Source organism: Ictalurus punctatus, chromosome 16 (genome assembly GCF_001660625.3).
Source record: "Ictalurus punctatus breed USDA103 chromosome 16, Coco_2.0, whole genome shotgun sequence".
Lineage (NCBI taxonomy): Eukaryota > Metazoa > Chordata > Actinopteri > Siluriformes > Ictaluridae > Ictalurus > Ictalurus punctatus.
Window position 1 is genome coordinate 26964860 of NC_030431.2, and position 19469 is coordinate 26984328.

Below are 19469 nucleotides of genomic sequence, written 5' to 3' on the forward strand. Positions count from 1 at the left end.
TGATGTTAGCAGCAGGAATTCCAGATCTCCATGTTCTCGGGTTCCGGTTTATCAGAGAAGATTTGCCAAATTAGCTTTTATTTCAGCTGGAAGCTTTCTTTAAGTATGTGAAGTAATTGTGTTAGAGGTGTATGATTATGAAATGTCTCAGTCACTGGAATAATTAAGAAAATAAATATTAATATAACTATTTGCTCTCACCGCACCAACACGTTCCTCCATAATACACATTTATCTAACAGCCAAAGACTAAAATCCAGAGATTTATTTATGAACACCGGACCTACGCTCATGTGACTGATCAGCACGCAGGATGTGTGTATTATATTACACTTTAATGTTATTACACACAAATAAACTGGAAAAAGTTATTCACAAAAGTAAAGGAAAACTGTATAGAGATGAATTGTGTTTTATTTATTATATATCTGAATGTTAAAGGTTGATTAGAAACACACAGAAATAGCACGGACCTTACCAATCATCATTCTTTCAACACATTGCACATCCAAATGCAGTATGTGAATGTATGTGATTTAAAACAATAAAGGACACCTCTTCCAGAAAGAGTGTGAAGGTTATAAGGAATATAAATGTAGAAGATTTCAATCTCATTTCATTTCCATCTTGAAGCTCAGGTTTAAAATCTGTCATTAATTTTCCTGTCAGCTTCAGTGAGTAATAAACTGTACGGATACTGCAGAGGAATAAAACCAGTAACAAAACTGTCGAGTCGATTCACTACATCAAATAAACATCTGTCAAACCTTTCAGTTTCTTATAAAAATGTACAAATATGTATATAAAAAAAGCAGAACATTATTTTTAGAAGGATTTTTTTGTAGTAAAGCTGCTTGTTTAAATTTCATCTGAATAACAGTTTTGATTTATTTAAAGCCGTCATACTGACTGACAGTTGTGCAGGTGAAAATATTTGAGAACCAGGACCAGAACCTATCCTGAAACACTATGAGGGGTGAAGGATGAGTGTGGGGCGGTGGAGTCCTACAGCTCCGTGTCATTGTATTTCTGAGGGTTATAAAATCCACGACGAGATTGATCAGCATCCTCAGCAGATCCGCTGCGATGCGCAGGGTTTGAGCTGGAACTAAAAAAAAAAAATCGGCAGGGTTTAGAAAACACACACACACACACACACACAGAAAGCAGATCAGAGTAATACAGCACACGAACACTGACTCACCCTGCAGGTTGTGGCTGGGCGGCGTTGGGTTTCGGTTTAACGGGGACGGCGTAAATGTCCGGGTGTCTCTGAGAGATCTCCAACTGCAGAGACAGAAAAGGTTCAGATTTAAATGAACCAACAAATGTTCCTTCATGCAGATGATACTGATGTACATTTCTACCACAGATCACATTAATACAGTGGCTGTAGCGGTGCGAGTCTCCTCCTGAGATGAGATCATGACATGATGCTGTGAGCACTAACCCGATGTACCAAACATTTACGAAAAAGTTTAAATCACCAGCAACTAAATAATTTAGAGCTGATTCAGTGTAAAACAGTGAAATACAGGATTGTGCTGATTCACTGACACCTCAGGGGGGTGTGTGTGTGTGTGAGAGAGAGAGACTGACCCGGGCGTGTTCAGCCTCCTGCAGTTCCAGCATCCTCTGTGCTCGGGCGAGGTGGTCCATCTGCTCGAAAGCTTTCACTTTACCCAGGAATGAGCGGCTCGCAGGATCATCAGTACCTGAGGCGGGCTCCTGAGTCGGCGCGCCTCGAGCTAGGAAACTGGGTTTGAGGGCGACGGGAGGGGGCGGCGGCTTGGTGCTGATGTCACTGCTCACCGTGCTGGACTCACTGTGGGGCCTCTGAGATCGAGCCTGATACAGGTAAGGAGTACAGGTGTGTGTGATCTATGTAAAGGTCTCAATTTTAAGTTACTTTGGATAAAAGTATAAATAAGATGAGATAACTGTAAGTGAATATTAATGAGCGTATAATGAATAATATGAAGTGTGTAATATTACAGTGCCACAGACGGTGAACATCAGCATCTCCTCCACTTGACATAAAAATCTCCATAAGTTTCTACACCGTTTCAGGTTGTTTTGAAAAATATTTTTAGTTTACCAACATGCTGATCCGCCTTCATGTCATCATCATAATACGACCATAATGACGAGGACGAGTGTTTTTACGTCACTTATAGACGCTCATCACATGGAGTGTAATACAGTGGTGCTATAGATCCTACACAGTGCACTGTATTTACTCAAATCAACCGTTTGTGACTCATTAAATGTAGAAGCAAGAAAATGAAAAGTTGAATGTAACAATGTAAACGTATGGTAATGTAAAAGTGAGGTTGAGGTCAGGTGCTGATGATGTAAGGAGACTCCACTTCCAGTTCATCCCAAAGGTGTTCAGTGGGGTCGAGGTCAGGAGTCTGTGCAGGACACTCGAGTTCTTCTTCCTTCTTCCAACCTTCACACACCACGTCTTCATGGAGCTCGCTTTGTGCACTGTGTGTCTCGCTGGAACAGTTTTGAGATTCTTGGTTCCAGTGAAGGGAAACTGTAAATCTACAGCGTACAGAGACGTTCTACACAACTGTGAGTTTCCTGCTGGGTGGGAACAGTTTGGAGAAGAACCACATACATTATGGGTGCGATGGTCAGGGGTGCACATACTTTTGTGTAACCGCAGCACCACAACCTCAAAGTAGCATCCGTGTTGTTCAGGACATTCCAGTTTTAGTTTTCGTGAAGACTCTGTCTCAGAGAGGGTTCTTACCTTCGGGGGCTCTGGGACGAAGGACGGCGGGGGACTGGGGTCTCGCAGTACTTCTCTGCTCCCGGCTCGTTTCATGCGGGGCACGGGGGCGGGTCTCTGCGTGGGGGGAGGGGCAAAGAGGTAAGATCAAAGGGTGGTTTCATACAATAAATGTGTAGGTAATCAGTTTTTACTATAAATTCATGGATGAAATCACATTAAATGTGTCTTAAATGTGATGTTTGTTTTTGCTTAATATAACAGCTGAACATTTCGACCACAGGTTACATTTACTAACAATGTTGTACTAATATTAGTGTGAAAAGATGTCATAAAAACGTAATCTCAGCATGTTTATCCAGCAACACACACAATACACAACACAGTTGTTTTTAAAAGTGTCATTTCTATAGACAACGGAAAAAGGCACAAAAGAGAGTTTAAAAACTCCAACACCTCAAATAACTCAAATAACTTATTGCATCATTAAATGTAAGATCAGGATGAAGATAACACCTCACAGATTCAACACTAACTACATACTACTGCTTTAAATAAAATTGACAGGTAACATGACTGACAGGTGAGTAGAACCAAGCTCCTCGTCCTGATTGGCTGAACGTTCATGGTCCTCGTGTGGGTTCTCCTATTATTTTTTAACATTTTCAAAAATAATTTTAAATGATAATTTTATAATCATAAATCTTAACATTTATGACGAATGCCATAATACATAACCACATTTGGTTAAATCCGGTACAATGCATGAAATGGAATAATTTAGGCAGTTGATTTTTTTAAATTTGTCCTAAATGTATAATTGGAGGAAAGTTTATTTTAAACAATCTTGTGAATAATTGTGGAGCTGTATATTATACTGTGCACAGGCACTGCAATGCTCCGGTGACCAAAGCACCGTCAGTTTTTAATACACAGGCCAATGATGGTCACTCACCTCTTCTACAGGCTCCGATGAGCGCCTCGTCCCCGATACCTGCGGCTCATCAGAAGGCTCGTCAAGCTCGTTATCTGTATAGGCTCCGCCCTCATCTGCAGTGTCATCATAGTCCCCGGTGAGACGGCTGTCCATGCTCAGGTAATCTGCGCTCATGGCTGACAGGTAAGACATGCGGTCATCTTGTAGGTACAAGTCCTCCTCAGAGCTGTCCAGCTAAACAACCACAGAGTGAGTAAGCATAAACCTCGAACAGCACATATCATTGTTAGTGTTAAAATGCTTCTTACTTTATTCTCGCAGACCCACACCGCTTTGTTCTGCTGCTCCTGAATCGTGTCCTTCAGACTCCCGTACCAGGCATCATGAGCCGAGTTCAGATCCACCGTTGCTGTAAAGGTGTGACAGGTGTGTGAGGATCACTGAGCAGCTCTGGCATCACATTAACATTTATGCAAAACATGAAAGGCACATCATTTTCTCATCTACTCAAACGTAGTCCATCAGCTGAGACACATCTGGGGTTGAAGATGTACTTTTTTAGTGTAGCGCTGGATCTACGTTGCTAGCGTAGACAACATGTAAAGCAAGTCTGTCTCATCTAAAATCTTGCTGATGTGGTTTAGGACACACTGGAACTTCCTGTCGCACATAAACAGAACCTAAACTTCAAAACAAGTAGAACCTGACGCCAACGGCGAAGATGGAGATTCGTCCAACCCCAGCCTAGTCCTGTTACTAGTGTGTACACCTGGGATTCCCTTAAAATAAACCGCCAACATTTGACCTTGATGTGACCTTGACCCTGTTTGGATCAATTACAAAATCTAATCATTTCATCTGCCGAAGATGCAGTTAACTTGGAACCGATTATCAGAGAAATTTTATTTTAAAGACAAATCAAAGCAGCACCTTGAGGGCATTGCAGTAGAAATTATGAAAATAAATCTATAAATAATAAATAAACCCAGGGAAAATAAATGCAGAGGAGGAGGTAATGGATGAAATGCTGATGGAATAGATGGGAGTGAGTCTTGAACGGAGCAGAGAAGGATTTCAACTCATACCACAGGGGCAACAACCACTGCCTGGGACTCGACCCGGATCACCTGTGGTTACATTTCTAAACTGTGGTCCTGTAGCTTCAGTGTAAAGCAGAAAACTTCACGTGTCTGCTCAACGACTACTGCGCACTGCACCTTTAAGAAAAATAAAAACACTATATCTATATAAAAAGAGCAAGGTTCTCTGTCCACACTGACCGGTGAAGAGGTGAGAGCAAGTCTTCTTCAGTTTAACTGCCTGCTCGTACAGTTTGCGTGAGCTGCGGTTAGAACCCGGTACCAGGCGGTTCCTCATCGTCTTCACGCCTTGCTTACTGTCCGGGTTCAGGAACACCACAATGGGGTACCACTGGGTGTAGTTCAGCGTGTCCACCGCCTTCGGGGTGACGTCCAGCAGAGCATGCTTATCCTGAGAGAGAGACAGAGAGTGAGACAGAAATGCTGTTCAGAGGTGTGAAAATAATGTATCAGTACAAAACTACAGCCTCATTAATATGCAAACGCTATCCAATGCTAAACTTATTATTTTTAATCATTTTGACACACTAAAGGAATTAGAGAGTGATGTTCATAAGGTGGAGTTTGGAGGGCAATCTTTGTACGGTGGGGTTTAGAGGGTGGGATTTAGAGGGTGGGGTCTGAAGGGTGGAGTTTACCTGTTCAATGATCTGCTGCACAGTGTTCAGTCTCACCACACCTGAGGACTTCTCTGTTCCTGCATCCTTAGGTTCTCTCTCTGTGCACACACACACACACACACACACACACACTCAATACACATACGTACACCTACACAACTCAGGAGCTTGTATCTGGTCATTTTACACTCACTTGCTATGATGAAATCTTCGGGCAGGTCATTGGCGAGCTTCTCACTTGCCACATCAGCGATTGGGCCGAACAGAACCACGGGCCTCTGGAATCCAGCTGCAGGGACGAGAGGAGAGACAGACAGAGCAAATGAGTAAAGGCAGGTTTATACAGTATGGAGATAAAGAGTGAAGATGTGGCGTGTGGTGTATTTGTGGTGTGGGTGTGGTGGGCATACCCTCTCTCAGAACCACCCTCTCGTAGGCGGGAAAGCGGGTGGCGACGGGGTTGGCAGTGAGATCCTCTCTGCTTTTGCGCAGGTCCTTCTTCTTTGCTGCCCTTTGACCTCTGAGCCTCCAGAAATCTCCTCTGTCATTGGCTGCTCCTTTCTGGGCGTTCTGTACGTTGGCCATCTGTTCAGCTCTGGGGGCGTCGGTCAGAACAGCATCATCATGACATCACAGAACGTAATGATGACCTCAGCATTCACATGTGGGTTTCCAAAACACACACACACACACACACACACACACACACACACACACACACACACACCTGCTCTTGCTGGGAATGAGGCCTTTCTCCTGCAGCTGGTTGTCTCGGTCAGTGCGGATGGCGAGCCAGCTGCCCAGTTTCCCGTCATACAGAGTGTCGATCACTTTAAAGATGTCGCCCCGGCTGAAAGACAGACTCTGAGGAGAGTCTTTCTCGTGTTCGAAATGAGTCCTGATGTAGAAGTTATCTCCTCGACCTGACTCCACAATGTCCTTATACACTGCAACCATCAATCACATGACCACACCCACTTAAATCCACATTATTAACAGATAACGAATAGACATTCTGGAAAAGTGGTTCTGGTACCATCCGGTTTTCTCTGGGCCAGGATGGTGACGTCTTCTCCTTTAGGAATGTCGAGCAGGTAGAGCACTGCATCCTCCCGCACCATGCCACGGAAATCCATATTATTCACCTGTAGAGGAAAAAAATGACCAAAAAATCCAAAACTCCTCTATCATTTATCTTCCCTTAAATTACAAATGAACACCTGGGAGCACAATTACAAAAAATATATACTATAACTCCTAATGAGACGATTTAGAAAGTTTTAAAACTCCTACTTTTTCATTTGAAGACTGGGCTTCACCAATAAGATCAGATTAAACAGAACTTAAAGCCGATATAAATCTGCAGTGAGGCTGCTAGGTCCTGGGTGTTTGAGGTGTTTTGTACCTTCATGATCTGGTCTCCAGCCTGCAGACCCTCCACCTCCGCCGGACTGTCCTCCTGAACACTGGCTATGAAAATCCCCACATCGTTTCCTCCTGCCAGCCTCAGACCCACACTCTCACCCTTCTGAAAGCACACCATCATGGTGTTCTGCCTGAGGAACGAACACACACACACACACACACACACACACACACACACACACACACACACATTAACCACAGACCTGCTAGGTTCTGGACTGTGATTGGTCAGAAGGTGTAAATTAGTTTTCTATAACAGCTCTGTTCTGATGCGTTATCGTTTCTATGGTAACGGCTCATTCACAGGGATGTGGACTGCAGATGCGCCAAAAATAGATTTAAAAAAAAATAAATAAAAAAAAAATAAAAAAAATAAAAAAGGGTGTAATCACTGACATTTTGGGAGATGTTTATGGAACGTGTTTGGAAGAAGTCTCCAGTGTCAGTGGTGTGTAACTGTCAGAGGTGAAGCTGTAACTTTAAGTTTCCCACATCTTCATCACAGAGTTTACACTTTAGTGTTTCTCACTAAGATAATGAAATAAAATGCAGTGTGTGGTGTTATTCATTTCAAGAGAACTCTGGTGAGGGAGCGAATGTTTATAGCTGCAATAACAGAAGTGAGAACAGGAAATAACTTTAACTGTAGCTATTAGTGGATCAAAAGTATATGTTGTGCTTTAATAAATAAAAATGGTAAATGTTAGTCAACTGCTGTAGTATAAGAGGAATAAAAGACTTGAGCATGTGCTCCACTTCATCACGCCACTGTTGATTATTTTCCTAGAATAGCACGCCCCCAAGATTTTACATGATAGATTATTCATTATTGCAGACAGATTAATGCACCTGATACTCGTACTCACCCATACAGCTCCAGATCCTCGGCGCTCGGTTTCAGAGGAACCTTCGGAAGAGCTTTCATTTTTGGTGGAACGCTGATTTTAGGTGCAGGCAAGGCCACAGGAGCTGTTAATAAAATAATCCTTAATATCTCACTTTTCTCCTGAGACTTTCACAAGTCCAAACTCTTAATCTCAAACCTAGAGCACTCTGAACGTCACGTGATACCTGGAGCGTCCTTGAGTTCAGGCTCCTCCTCCACCTCCGGGGGTGGAGGTGGAAAATCATCTGGAGCAGTTTGGAATGGTGTCGGCATCGCACCCATTTTAGACAACCTGCTCTGAGGCTCGTCCCTGCAGCACACATCCAACAAGACACACACATCCAACAACACACACACACACACACACACACACACACGTCAATAATCGTGGTCCAGTAGCCGTAACCAGAAGGATAACAATACGGAGCTGTTTACTCCAAACTCGCGCAGAATAAAAGTGTAAGTGCAGATGATTTTGTAAAACACTGATGAAATCTTCAGTTAAAGGTGTCTGTGTAGAAATGAAGCTGAAAATGTGTTGAATTTTTACATTCAGAGATGGAACTACTTTATCAGAGGGAAGAATCTTGTGGTAGTTGGATATCTGATGGTATATGGATACCAAAAATCCATCAGGAAACTGAAAACACCGGTTCATTTACACTTTCCAGAATGTTCTGTGGTATCCAGCTACTTTCTACAGTATTAGAGGTCCATGGGAACAGCTTTGGGAAGATTTTCTCTCACGTGTGTCTGATCTGAACCCAGACACCGTTCCTGTGGAACGCCTGCAGATTTACATTTCTGTTTTACAGTCACGTCTTTAAACGTTTATTTAACGACTCTGCTCTTAGACGGTTAGCTTTAATAATCAGACGATCACCTTTTTTTTTCACGCAGCCTCTCATTGGAAGAGTGTGAGGAGATGTCCGAGTGCTGTCCTCGTCTGTCGTCCTGAGGAGAGTATGAACGTAACGACTCGATCTCAGACAGATCTGTAGGAAACAGGAAGTCAAAACATTATCGGTAAGCTCTACGTCTGGAAAGTTCAGATCCATTTCGTCAGATTGGACAGATTCCTAAAGGAAATGGAGTAGGAGATCTAAACTCAGGCTGTGTTCAAATCTGCCGTGTTTGCGCTGTTTTAATCGAGTTGTTGTACTGCAGAAAATATTCTGGATATTTGGGCCAAATAAAATAAAAGAAATGCTAAAGCTGTGTACAGATCTCACCCTGAAGCCATGTCTTATATTATTTCATTATTTATCACCAGCTCAGTGTTCTCTGTGCTCAGATCATTCCTGTGATGTCTAAGTGACCAATACTTACTTCTGAGCAATCAGTGAGATCTGTGCACATACTTCTCCAGTCCCGCCCACTCCCACACAGCCAATGATTTTGGTTTTGTTTAAATGTATGCAGTATGAAACTCACAGTTAAAATCAATGCCTGTGTGCTGGTCACATTCACATCTAAAAACATTCAGAAGCGAGTGGTGTGTTGTTCTGGCTGTAAACAGAAATTCATTTCGGTGGGATGAGGAAATAAAGTAATAAAACCACGATTGTTTTCCTGATCTGTAAAAGTAAACCATGAGGCGCTCGTGCGCGTGAGGTGGAGGTCAGACAGCAGCAGGAGCGGTGAGGACACATTTGTTATTTAATCATTTAAGACACAATCTACAATCAAACAATCTTCCCGTATTAATAATGATGCCATGAAATACACTGATGACATTAAAAAGATTAAAATAACTTAAATAACGGGGGAACATTACACTTTATATTATAAATCCTGATCTACTTGTCTTACAGTACAATGTGTTGATATTTCACTGCTTTGATTGTGTTATTACAAAATAAAAGTATTAAAATTGTATATTTTATTTGTGTCAGTATCGCTCCGTGAAGCCTGTATCGGTCTCGTATCGTAGCTTTAGTGTATTGCCTCATGCCTAGTAATACCGAGATTTTTTTACGTCCATTAGCATGTTTAGTTTGTTTCTTTGAGCCATCCATGACCTTTAATCGGTGTGACTCACCGTCCGGCTCCGAGTCGCTGTCGGCCATGGGCGGGACCCGAACCAGAACTTTCCTGCTGTCTCTCTGGACCACCAGCTGCAGTTTTCCTCGTGATTTTTCAATCAGCTTTCCCGCATCACTCAGAGACAGATTCTCTGTGGCCGTCCCGTTAATCTGAGACACAAGATCCTCTTAAACAGACGTCTGTTCATCACATATATTACTGTTACAGCTTCACTGACATCCTGTTGATAACGAGAGAGAATGAAGTGTGTGCAGATGAAAACAGATCTAATAAACGTGGAGGTTATTTTGTGGTGCTGACCTTCAGGATGATGTCTCCCTCCTGCAGGCTGCCGTCCCTGGAGGCCAGTCCTGTACTACTCATCTCTTTAATGAACAGCTGACTGCCCAAACGCAGCCCATATTCTGACTCGCACAGACAGACGCACAGACAGACGCACAGACAGACGCACAGACAGACGCACAGACAGACGCACAGACAGACGCACAGACAGACCGACAGGACAGGGTGAGACAGGGGGGAACCAACCTGCAGTTGCGCCCCTGCTGATCATGTTTACAGGATGTTCAGCGTGAGCAGACTGCGAGTCCTGGGATGAGCAACAGGACAGTCTTTATGATTACAGTGGCGGCTCTTAAATACAAATCGACAGACCCCAGGCGAGATTGGACAGGAAGTCATTTTTAGATGATTATCTGTGATTTTTACAGCTAGATGTTCTTGAAATAATCTTGAAATATTTCAGACAATTACAAACAAACTCTCTCTGGGTCACTTCACCTCCATACCGACTTCAGTGAGACAGAAATGAGCTAATTAGACTGTTCTTATTACATAATCATGGCTACAGATAACCTACAGAACCTCAATTTATAGCCTCAGATGGTGTGTGCGAGAGAGAAAGAGAGAGACAGAGAGAGGGTGTACCGTACCTTCATTAGGTCTGTGCTTCTCCAGTAGGACACGAACTGGTTTCTCCAGCGGTTCCAGTGGGCTCTGTGGAGGTGAGCGTTCTACGTGTTCCCGGCTGGCGTTCCTTCTGAGAGCCTCAGCAGGACGTGGCACTGGAATACGCAGTTCTTTCTCCCTGTAGCGTGGTTCTGGACTGTGTGAGCGATCCAGAACTTGTTCACTGCGATAACGCCGATCCGGGCTGTAGTCCCGATCCAGAGTGTGTTCGCTTCGGTACCGCCGATCGGGGCTGTGCTCACGAGGGTAACGCCGGTCAGGGCTGTAGTCTCGGTTTAAGGCGCGGTCGCTACGATATTGGCGATCTGGACTGTAGGCCTGGTCACGGGGGTGGTCGCCACGGTAACGACGGTCAGGGCTGCGATCGTACTCCAGCATGCGTCCTCGGCTGCCGTCGCGGCGATGCTGACGCTCAGGACTGATGTCTCGCTCCAGTGTTCGACCACGGCTGCGTTCAAAGTCGTATTCGGAGTCGGTCTGGCCACTGTAGGTGCTGCGTCGGTCCGGCTCGTAGTCATAATCATCGCTGTAGTCCGGATGAGAGAACGCGCGGTTATCTGGGGGCGGGGCCTGCTTCACTATGCTCACAGGAACTTTACGCTGCCTTTTCACTGTCTACAGGAGGAACGAAAAAAAACAATGACAATCACTCAACATCCAACAATATGAAAATACAAACTCTTATTAAAGAAAGTTTTTACACGATTTCAAATCAGCTTTACTAAAGACGTAACATGGGCTAAATTAACAATTAAAATAATTAACAAAAGACTGAGTTATAAAAAAAAACTCACTATCTTGGCGACTTTGCCACACTTGCGTAGAGTCTGTACAGCAAACGAGTGCACAACGTTCTCCATGGACGCGGAGTTCACCTGGATCACTCGATCATTCTGACTAATAACAGAAAACAGTAACAAGCCAAAGAACCCTCTGACCAATCTTTATGATTTTAATTGGAAACCCTCTGTAGTAGGGTTCTACCTAGATAAGGTTCCTCTAAAGCACAGGTTCCCACCCCTGGTCCTGGAGAACCCCTGTCCAGCATCGTTTTAGTTAAGTAATATATTACTTAATGACCAAACCAGAGGTGACGTTAATTAGTGGAACAAACGAGTGTGTTGGAGCAGGAATACACAAACATGCAGGACAGGGGGTTCTCCAGGACCAGGGGTGGAAACCTGAGGAACAACCTAAAGAGCCCTTAAGGGTGCTAGATGGAAGGGTTATTTTGTACTGATGCGTTTCTTACAACAGCAGGCCTTCAGCAGGTCCTCCCTCCAGCACATCAGAGACGATGATGGACGGCTCTCTGGTCTCTTCATTCGGATTGTCTTTTCCGCCAGACACGGCGATCCCAAATCCCATTTTAGAATGCTACACACAAAAAATGGAGTGATTCAGATTTACAGAAGAATGACGGCTGGTTTAGGAATGAGGACAGGAAACACATTCAGGAACTTCAGAACAGTGCAGTTGTGAGTTTGAATCCTGATGATGCTGCAGTCGCAGATAAGAGACTGAGAGAGAAACTTCAGCTCAGCACTAACAAAACACGTCAGCAGCTACCATCTTTACCCCAACTCCTACCAGATATTACAACAGAACTGTTGGAGAACAATTGGGGCAGCAGGTGGTGTTGGTGGTGCAAGAGTGTGACTGGGGGTAGTAAGTGGTGTAAGACTGTGGAACTGGCGTTCCACAGGGGTCAGTTCTGGGTCCACTCCTCTTTTCTATCTACACTACATCTCTAGGGCAGGTGATTGATTCTCATGGCTTCACATATCATTGCTATGCTGATGACACCCAGCTCCATTTGTCCTTCCAGCCTGACGATCCATCCGTCTCTGCACGCATCTCTGCTTGCCTTTCGGACATCTCGGTCTGGATGAAGGAAAACCATCTTAAACTTAACCTGGCAAAATCTGAGCTTCTCGTGATCCCAGCCTGTCCCTCAATCAACCACAACCTCACCGTACAGCTCGGCTCACTCACACTCATGCCAACCAGGACGGCCAGGAACCTTGGGGTGATTCTTGATGACGGCTTGACCTTTACAGATCACATCTCAGCAACTGCAAGGTCCTGTAGGTTCATCCTTTACAACATCAAGAAAATCCGACCCTACCTCACCAAACAGGCTACACAGATTCTAGTCCAGGCTCTTGTTATCTCTAAACTGGACTACTGCAACTCACTGCTTTCAGGCCTCCCAGCCAGCTCCATCAAACCCCTGCAGATGATTCAGAATGCTGCAGCGCGCCTCGTCTTCAACCAGCCCAAGAGAACCCATGTCACACCCCTCTTCATCTCCTCCACTGGCTTCCTGTAGCCGCCCACATCAAGTTCAAGGCCTTGATGCTCACCTACAAGACCTTGTCAGGAACGGCGCCCCCTACCTCAACTCTCTCCTGAAGGCCTACGTTCCCTCTCGCAATCTGCGATCGATTAGCGACCGACGTTTAGCAGTTCCAACTCAGCGTGGCGCAAGGTCCCTTTCCAGAACCTTCACACTAACTGTTCCTCAGCGGTGGAATGAACTTCAACCTCAATCCGGACCACAGAATCTCTCACCATCTTCAAAAAACAACTAAAGACCCACCCCTCTTCTATGAACACCTAACCAACTCATCATAAAAAAAAAAAAGAAGCACTTACACCTCTACTCTGCACTTTGCTTCTTCTGGAATTCAGTTAATAGATCTCGTATGGTAGCACTTCTTGTATTGTTCTCTGCTTGATATATCACTTTGCTTGTATCTTTCTCATTTGTAAGTCGCTTTGGATAAAAGCGTCTGCTAAGTGAATAAATGTAAATGTACGAGTGTGACTGGGGGCAGTAGGTGGTGTAAGAGTGTGACTGGGGCAATAGTAAGAGTGTTTACTCACCCGCTGCAGCGTCACTGTGTACTGTTCCCACACTGTCTCCTCCATCTCCAGACTCTGAGAGGAAATACAACACATTTACATTTAACACGGTGTTTCACTCAGGTGTGTGTGTTTAAAAGTAATGTACTTCCTGTTTCTCAGCTGTACACACACACACACACACACTTCTGTATTTACATGTGTTAAATGTCACAAACAGCATTTGCAAATAAAAGATGAGGAAAGTGTTAAAAACACACACACAACACTGAAAATATCAACCAAAAGTAAACACACTTAACCTGTTTTATCTGGTTATAATACTAATAATATTACTACTACTTATTATTAGTAGTCATTTTTCAGTATACTCTATTTAAATTTTCAGTCCAAATTTTGTAGATCAGAGCAAGCAGCTCATTCACACCGGCCTACGAGTTAAAGAGACAGACAGAGAGAGGAAGAGGGACACGAGCGCGTGCACGCACACACACACACACACACACACACGGTCACGTTTCAAGGTAGATGCGGAAGCAATTGCAGATATACAACTTTTATTAAACAAACAAACAAACAAAACAAAAGACACTAAGACAACTTGGCAAAATGCTGTGGCAAGAAACAAAAACCGGGAACATGGAACACGGTAGTCTAAGACAAACATAAGACAGAAGCAGTGCAAACAATGACTATATATAAAGTGTGCTCGTTAACAGAAACGTGATTCAGGTGCAGGTGGTCATGTGACATATTGTAGTACAGTGCAGTGGCTGATGGGAACTGAAGTCCAGAGTTACCTCCTTGATATATGACACACACGCACTCACACTCACTGTGTTGGATGTTAACCCAGAACATTTCATTATGACTGCGACATAAATCAGTTTCAGGGGAATTTCTTTTATGAAATGTGCATTAAAACACAAACTGATGATGGAGGAAGGAAGAAAAAAAAACACATTTTGAATTACAAACAAAATATTTTAAGATGAATAAATCTGCAGCTGATTTATCTGCTTTCCTTCTGATGGTTTTTTAGATGCTTAATAGAAACGTGGCTAAAGAGAATTTAAATCAGTGAGAACCCAATTATTCATTCTCACTAGAACATCTAATCCACCGTGTCTTCAGAGCTGCGAGTTTACACAATACCACCCCATTTCGGTTCAGTTCACGGCTGGGATTGGGTTGTTTGTGTCGCTTTATTTGATTTTATAATGAATAATGAAACAGTGTTTTTAAGACAATCTTTTCTAAATTAAACTGAACATTTCACAACTTTCACAATAACGTCATTAGACATCAGAAAAGCACGTAGACATTTGGAAAAAAAAAACTTAAATCAAACACCATAAATGGTTCTTCTGTTCACATCTCTATAAAACGTTGTAAGTAGAACCACATAAAGAATCTAGAACATTGAGCCATTCAAAGAACCTTTTCCCCAAAACGAACATTATTTAATCTCATAAGACAATAAATTCGAACCTGATTGGCTCTTATTTTATGATGTAATAACACTTCCTTCCTGTTACGTATGAGATTCTCAGATTATTCTCAGACTGTGGACTGAAATCAGTTCCCTTGGAAGGATTTAATCAATGCGTTTCATAAAGTTAATAAAGTGACTAACTCTACAGTGTGTTTGATCAGATGTGAATGGTGTGATCCTGCAGCTGAGGTGTGAACAGAGGAGACGTGTTCAGACAGAAACTCTCTCAGACACGCTGCACATCGGCCTGCTGGGATTATGAAAGAACATTCAGAGAAAATCCGTTTAATGCATTTGACAAACGTAATGAATTATTATAAGCTTTACACAGTTGGGTTTGTGTTAAAGGAGTGGCGGGTGGATTTTATTTTATACCCCTGAGCACACCGAAAGGAAAAACAACAACGACTGCAGACACATAAACTTTAAAGAAACTAAAATACAGAAGGCAAACATAAATACACAACTGCCATTAAAAAAATTATTCATATTGACATTGAGAGGTGATGATAAATGAGATGGTGGTGAACTGGGGCGTTTGGATGCTTTCACACCTTCACCCAGGTGTGCTGATGGTAGAGTGGATGGTTGTCTTTTGTCCTAAGAAGTCCTCAACTCCCTTTTAGTTATGATGTCATAGCTAGTCTTGCTGGAGTCCCTGCTTTCACTCACGCAAACTACATTGTCCTTAACCATTACAGGACAATAACCATACCTAATAATCTCTCCCTCTCTCTCCCTACTGCACTGCATGTTACTCACTACAATACTGTAGGTTACTCACACTAGCGTAGACTACATTATTTCATTAACAGTTAGCAGTGCCTCTGTAAGGTCAGGACCACACCCGAGTCACATTCTCTCTGTTCATGACTTATACAGTTGCAATCAAATTTATTCAACCCCCACAACACAACGAATACTTCAAGTGGTTTCCCCAAATTCAACTGAAAATGCTACTGTTAATGATTTCTCCAGTTTCAAAAATTATTCACCCCCTTCATGGCGAGCATATTTAGTACTTAATAAAGCACCCTTTTGCTGTTATGACATTCTGCATATCTTCTGCAGCGTTCCTGAGGAATCTTCTCCCGTTCCTCATGAGCAGTGGCCTCCAGGTCAGTAATATTCTTGGGTTTGCGTGCTGCAACCGCCTTCTTCACATCCCACCAGAGATCTTCTCTGGGGTTCAAGGTCATGTGACTGTGATGGCCCTGTTGAATCTTCCAGGACTTCTTCTGTAACCAAGCATTGGTGGAGTTTGAGGTATGTTTGGGATCATTGTCCTGTTGGAAGGTCCGAATACGCCCAAGCTTCAGCTTCCTCACAGACGGCATGATGTTTTCTCCTAGGATTTCCTGATACTTCAATGAATCCATCTCGCCTTCCACATGCTGCAGGTCTCCAGTGCCAGAGGATGCAGAGCAGCCCCGGAGCATCACCGAGCCCCCACCATGCTCGACTGTGGGCAGAGCGTTCTTTCTTCATTCTTCTTCCTCCAGACGTACCGCTGATCCATCGTGCTGAAAAGTTCCAGTTTAGTTTCATCGCTCCACAGAACAGAATCCCAAACTTCTGTGGATTTTTTATATGATTTTGAGCGACTTTTCTTGTGCTTTTGGGTCAGCGGTGGTGAACGTCTTGGAGCTCTGGCATGGAGACCTTCTGAGTTTAGTACGGGCCTTACTGTGCTCACTGAAACCTCAGTGCCTGTTACACCAGGTCTCGCTGCAGGTCTTTTACAGTCACTCGAGGGATTTTCACAACCTGCCTTCTCACAAATCTGCTTGCAGCCGTTGATCGCTTCCTTTTTCTGCCCTGTCCGGGTATTTCATACTTTTTCTGCCCCAAGCCAGTTCAGGTATTTCATGTGTTCCAGCTCAAGCACACCTGGTGCTGGTAATGAAGCCTTTGATTAGTTACATCAACATACATCAAAAAACATCTATTCCACTAGATCAGGGACTAAGAGTACCATCAAGCTAAACTATTAGTGAGAGATCAGTACAGAATGACAAGAAAAGCTGAATATATGGTCATAGTCACAATATGACGTAACAAATTGCGTTATGATTTGAGAATTTTCCACGTGAACATTTGATTGTAATCAGAACTCAAGTGATTAATAAACTCAGTTCAGTTTTGGGACTCGCTGAGCGGTGTGGTGTTTCATCTGGCCAATTTCAAAACAAGTCCAAAGGATCAAACTTCTTCTATATGAAGTCTTTTTTACATTCTGAGTGAAAACCTCTGCAAGCTGTGTACAGTATAATCTAATAAAAACACAGCTGAAGCAGAGTGCACAAAACAACACAAAGCACTCTTCTCTACTTTACAGGATTGCACAAAAAATTAGGAAGAGTTTCTGGTTGATTGTTTTGTTTAGTTCACGTTCAAACACAGGTTTAAGTTATTGTGGTGTTGCTCTGTGGGGTTTCTCACTGAATTGAACTGCTTTATTCCAGTTGGTTCATGTTTTTCTGATGAAGATATTTGGAAATTCTGTTCACGTGCATCAGATCCACAGTTCTGACCAGAACAAATGACACTTTCTATATGATAGAACGTCCACCACATGTACTGTCCCCTACCTATCCCACCTGTACCTGTTCAGTTCACCCACCCATACAGTCTCAAACCTGTACTGTCCCCCACATACACTATCCCACACCTGTACTATGTTACAATGAACTTCCATATACATATATATATTTAAAATCATTACAGTTTCTCTCTCTCTCTCTCTCTCTCTCTCTCTCTCTCACACACACACACAGTGTTTATTTTACTAACTGTGATGAAGTTTAGAAAGTTTTAGACAAGGCATTAATGGTGTGCTTTACAGTGTGTGTGTGTGTGTGTGTGTGTGTGTGTGTGTGTGTGTGTGTGTGTGTGTGTGTAAGGCCTCAGCAGCGCGTTTCACACTGAAACACACCTCAAACACACCTCAAACACAGAACCTCTCCACATTTCCACACTCAGAGTTCTGTAGAATTCACACAACACAGATCAGATGAACACAACCGCTTCTCCTGAACATCACCGCGACCTGAAACCACGCGAGAACCCACGGAAACAACTGCACAAAAAACAACCGAAACCAGGCGAAATATAAGTGAATAAAAGTCTCACAAACCTTCTGTTTCCGGTTTAATGTCACACTTCCGCGTCCACCTGAAGACAGAAACTCGAGTGAAAGAGTGAAATTTTACAGAATCGACAGAAATCTCGAGTTCGTTGCAGCACACAATCCCAGATTTCCTGAATCTTCCAGGTATGGGGCGTGGCTTCCCGGTGCAGGTGAGTCGACAACGAAATTATCCGCGGGACGTCCCCACTCACGTGACCAAGTTTCAGCCGTGAACATACAGGAAGTTTCGATAGAAGATTAACAACAAAAAAATGAAATTAAATGAAGAGAAAGAAACAGACTGTAACATTTTAAATGTTTTATTTATTTATTTATTTTTAAAAATAAAATGACATCTAATTACAATTAAAGAAATTTGGTGTATATTGTAACCACCACGTCTTTATTTTATATTATGTATTTAATTTATTTATTTTTTTTTATATTAAACCCATTAATCAGCTGCTCCATAATTAAACTAAACTCTTGCTTTTTGTCCTCAGGCCATAGAGTGGACATTCCACATAGTGTGTGTGTGTGTTAGTTATAGTGGTAGTGAAGCACACACACTCTCTCTCACACACACACACACATACTCACACACACAGTGAAATGTGTGGAACATTAAGTTATTTAATTTGTTCTCTTTTCATCACTGACTGAAGTTTAATCTTGAGTCTGATGAACTTCAATATGAAGTTTTGTGCTTCATAATTAATTGATATATTTATGTTTGTTTATTAATTCATTTTCCTTTCAGTTGTCCTGCTTCGTGTCTCAGTGTTATTTATTTATTTTGTAGTGTTGTTAGAGGCTTCAGTAACCACACAGAGATCTAACACGATACTTTATTCAATCAGTCACATAAATCATCATACAGCCATCTTCTAACCCTCCCTCCTCCTCCTTCTTCTTCTTCTTCTTCTTCCCAGATACTTATGGAAAACTATCCCTCCATCTAGACTGCATGTATATACTGCCACCTAACGGTCAACATATTAATGCAGGATAGAAAATTGATTTATTTTTACTAAATATGTATTTACTAAAAATTTATAAATCCTAAATAAATTCATGGAGTTTAATTCACAGGTTATCGCTCTTTGCTCTGACCACTGAGCTCTTTAAACTTGTTTAGTTAAAGTTTTAGTCTCCGTCTAGCTGTAGATCTTCAACTAAACTCTATTATTAAACTTTATTATGTTTATTTGAATTGGCTCATAAGCATTTCTCACTTTTTTGATGCTGTTTTT

At 42.7% G+C, this 19469-nt stretch overlaps 1 protein-coding gene across 2 annotated transcripts; it reads right to left on the reverse strand.

Annotated features, from left to right (window-relative positions):
• Window positions 1–396: 396 nt before the first annotated feature.
• tjp2a (tight junction protein 2a (zona occludens 2)) lies at window positions 397–18387 on the reverse strand. Of its 2 annotated transcripts, none has more exons than XM_017488927.3 (23): window positions 18223–18387; window positions 13613–13666; window positions 11976–12100; window positions 11518–11620; window positions 10687–11338; window positions 10055–10158; window positions 9750–9903; window positions 8592–8703; window positions 7894–8018; window positions 7689–7791; window positions 6803–6953; window positions 6434–6542; window positions 6125–6344; window positions 5808–5992; window positions 5591–5686; window positions 5416–5495; window positions 4958–5168; window positions 3986–4086; window positions 3696–3911; window positions 2762–2857; window positions 1600–1848; window positions 1205–1287; window positions 397–1108 (listed from the first exon to the last, which is right to left on the reverse strand). In XM_017488927.3, exons 2-23 carry the CDS (start codon window positions 13655–13657, stop codon window positions 1006–1008), a joined length of 3423 nt encoding a protein of 1140 aa, XP_017344416.2. In that variant the 5' UTR covers window positions 13658–13666; window positions 18223–18387; the 3' UTR covers window positions 397–1005. The 2 variants fall into 2 exon arrangements, with proteins under 2 accessions (XP_017344416.2, XP_017344415.2); XM_017488926.3 differs by lacking the exon at window positions 18223–18387 and adding an exon at window positions 18033–18144.
• Window positions 18388–19469: the final 1082 nt, after the last annotated feature.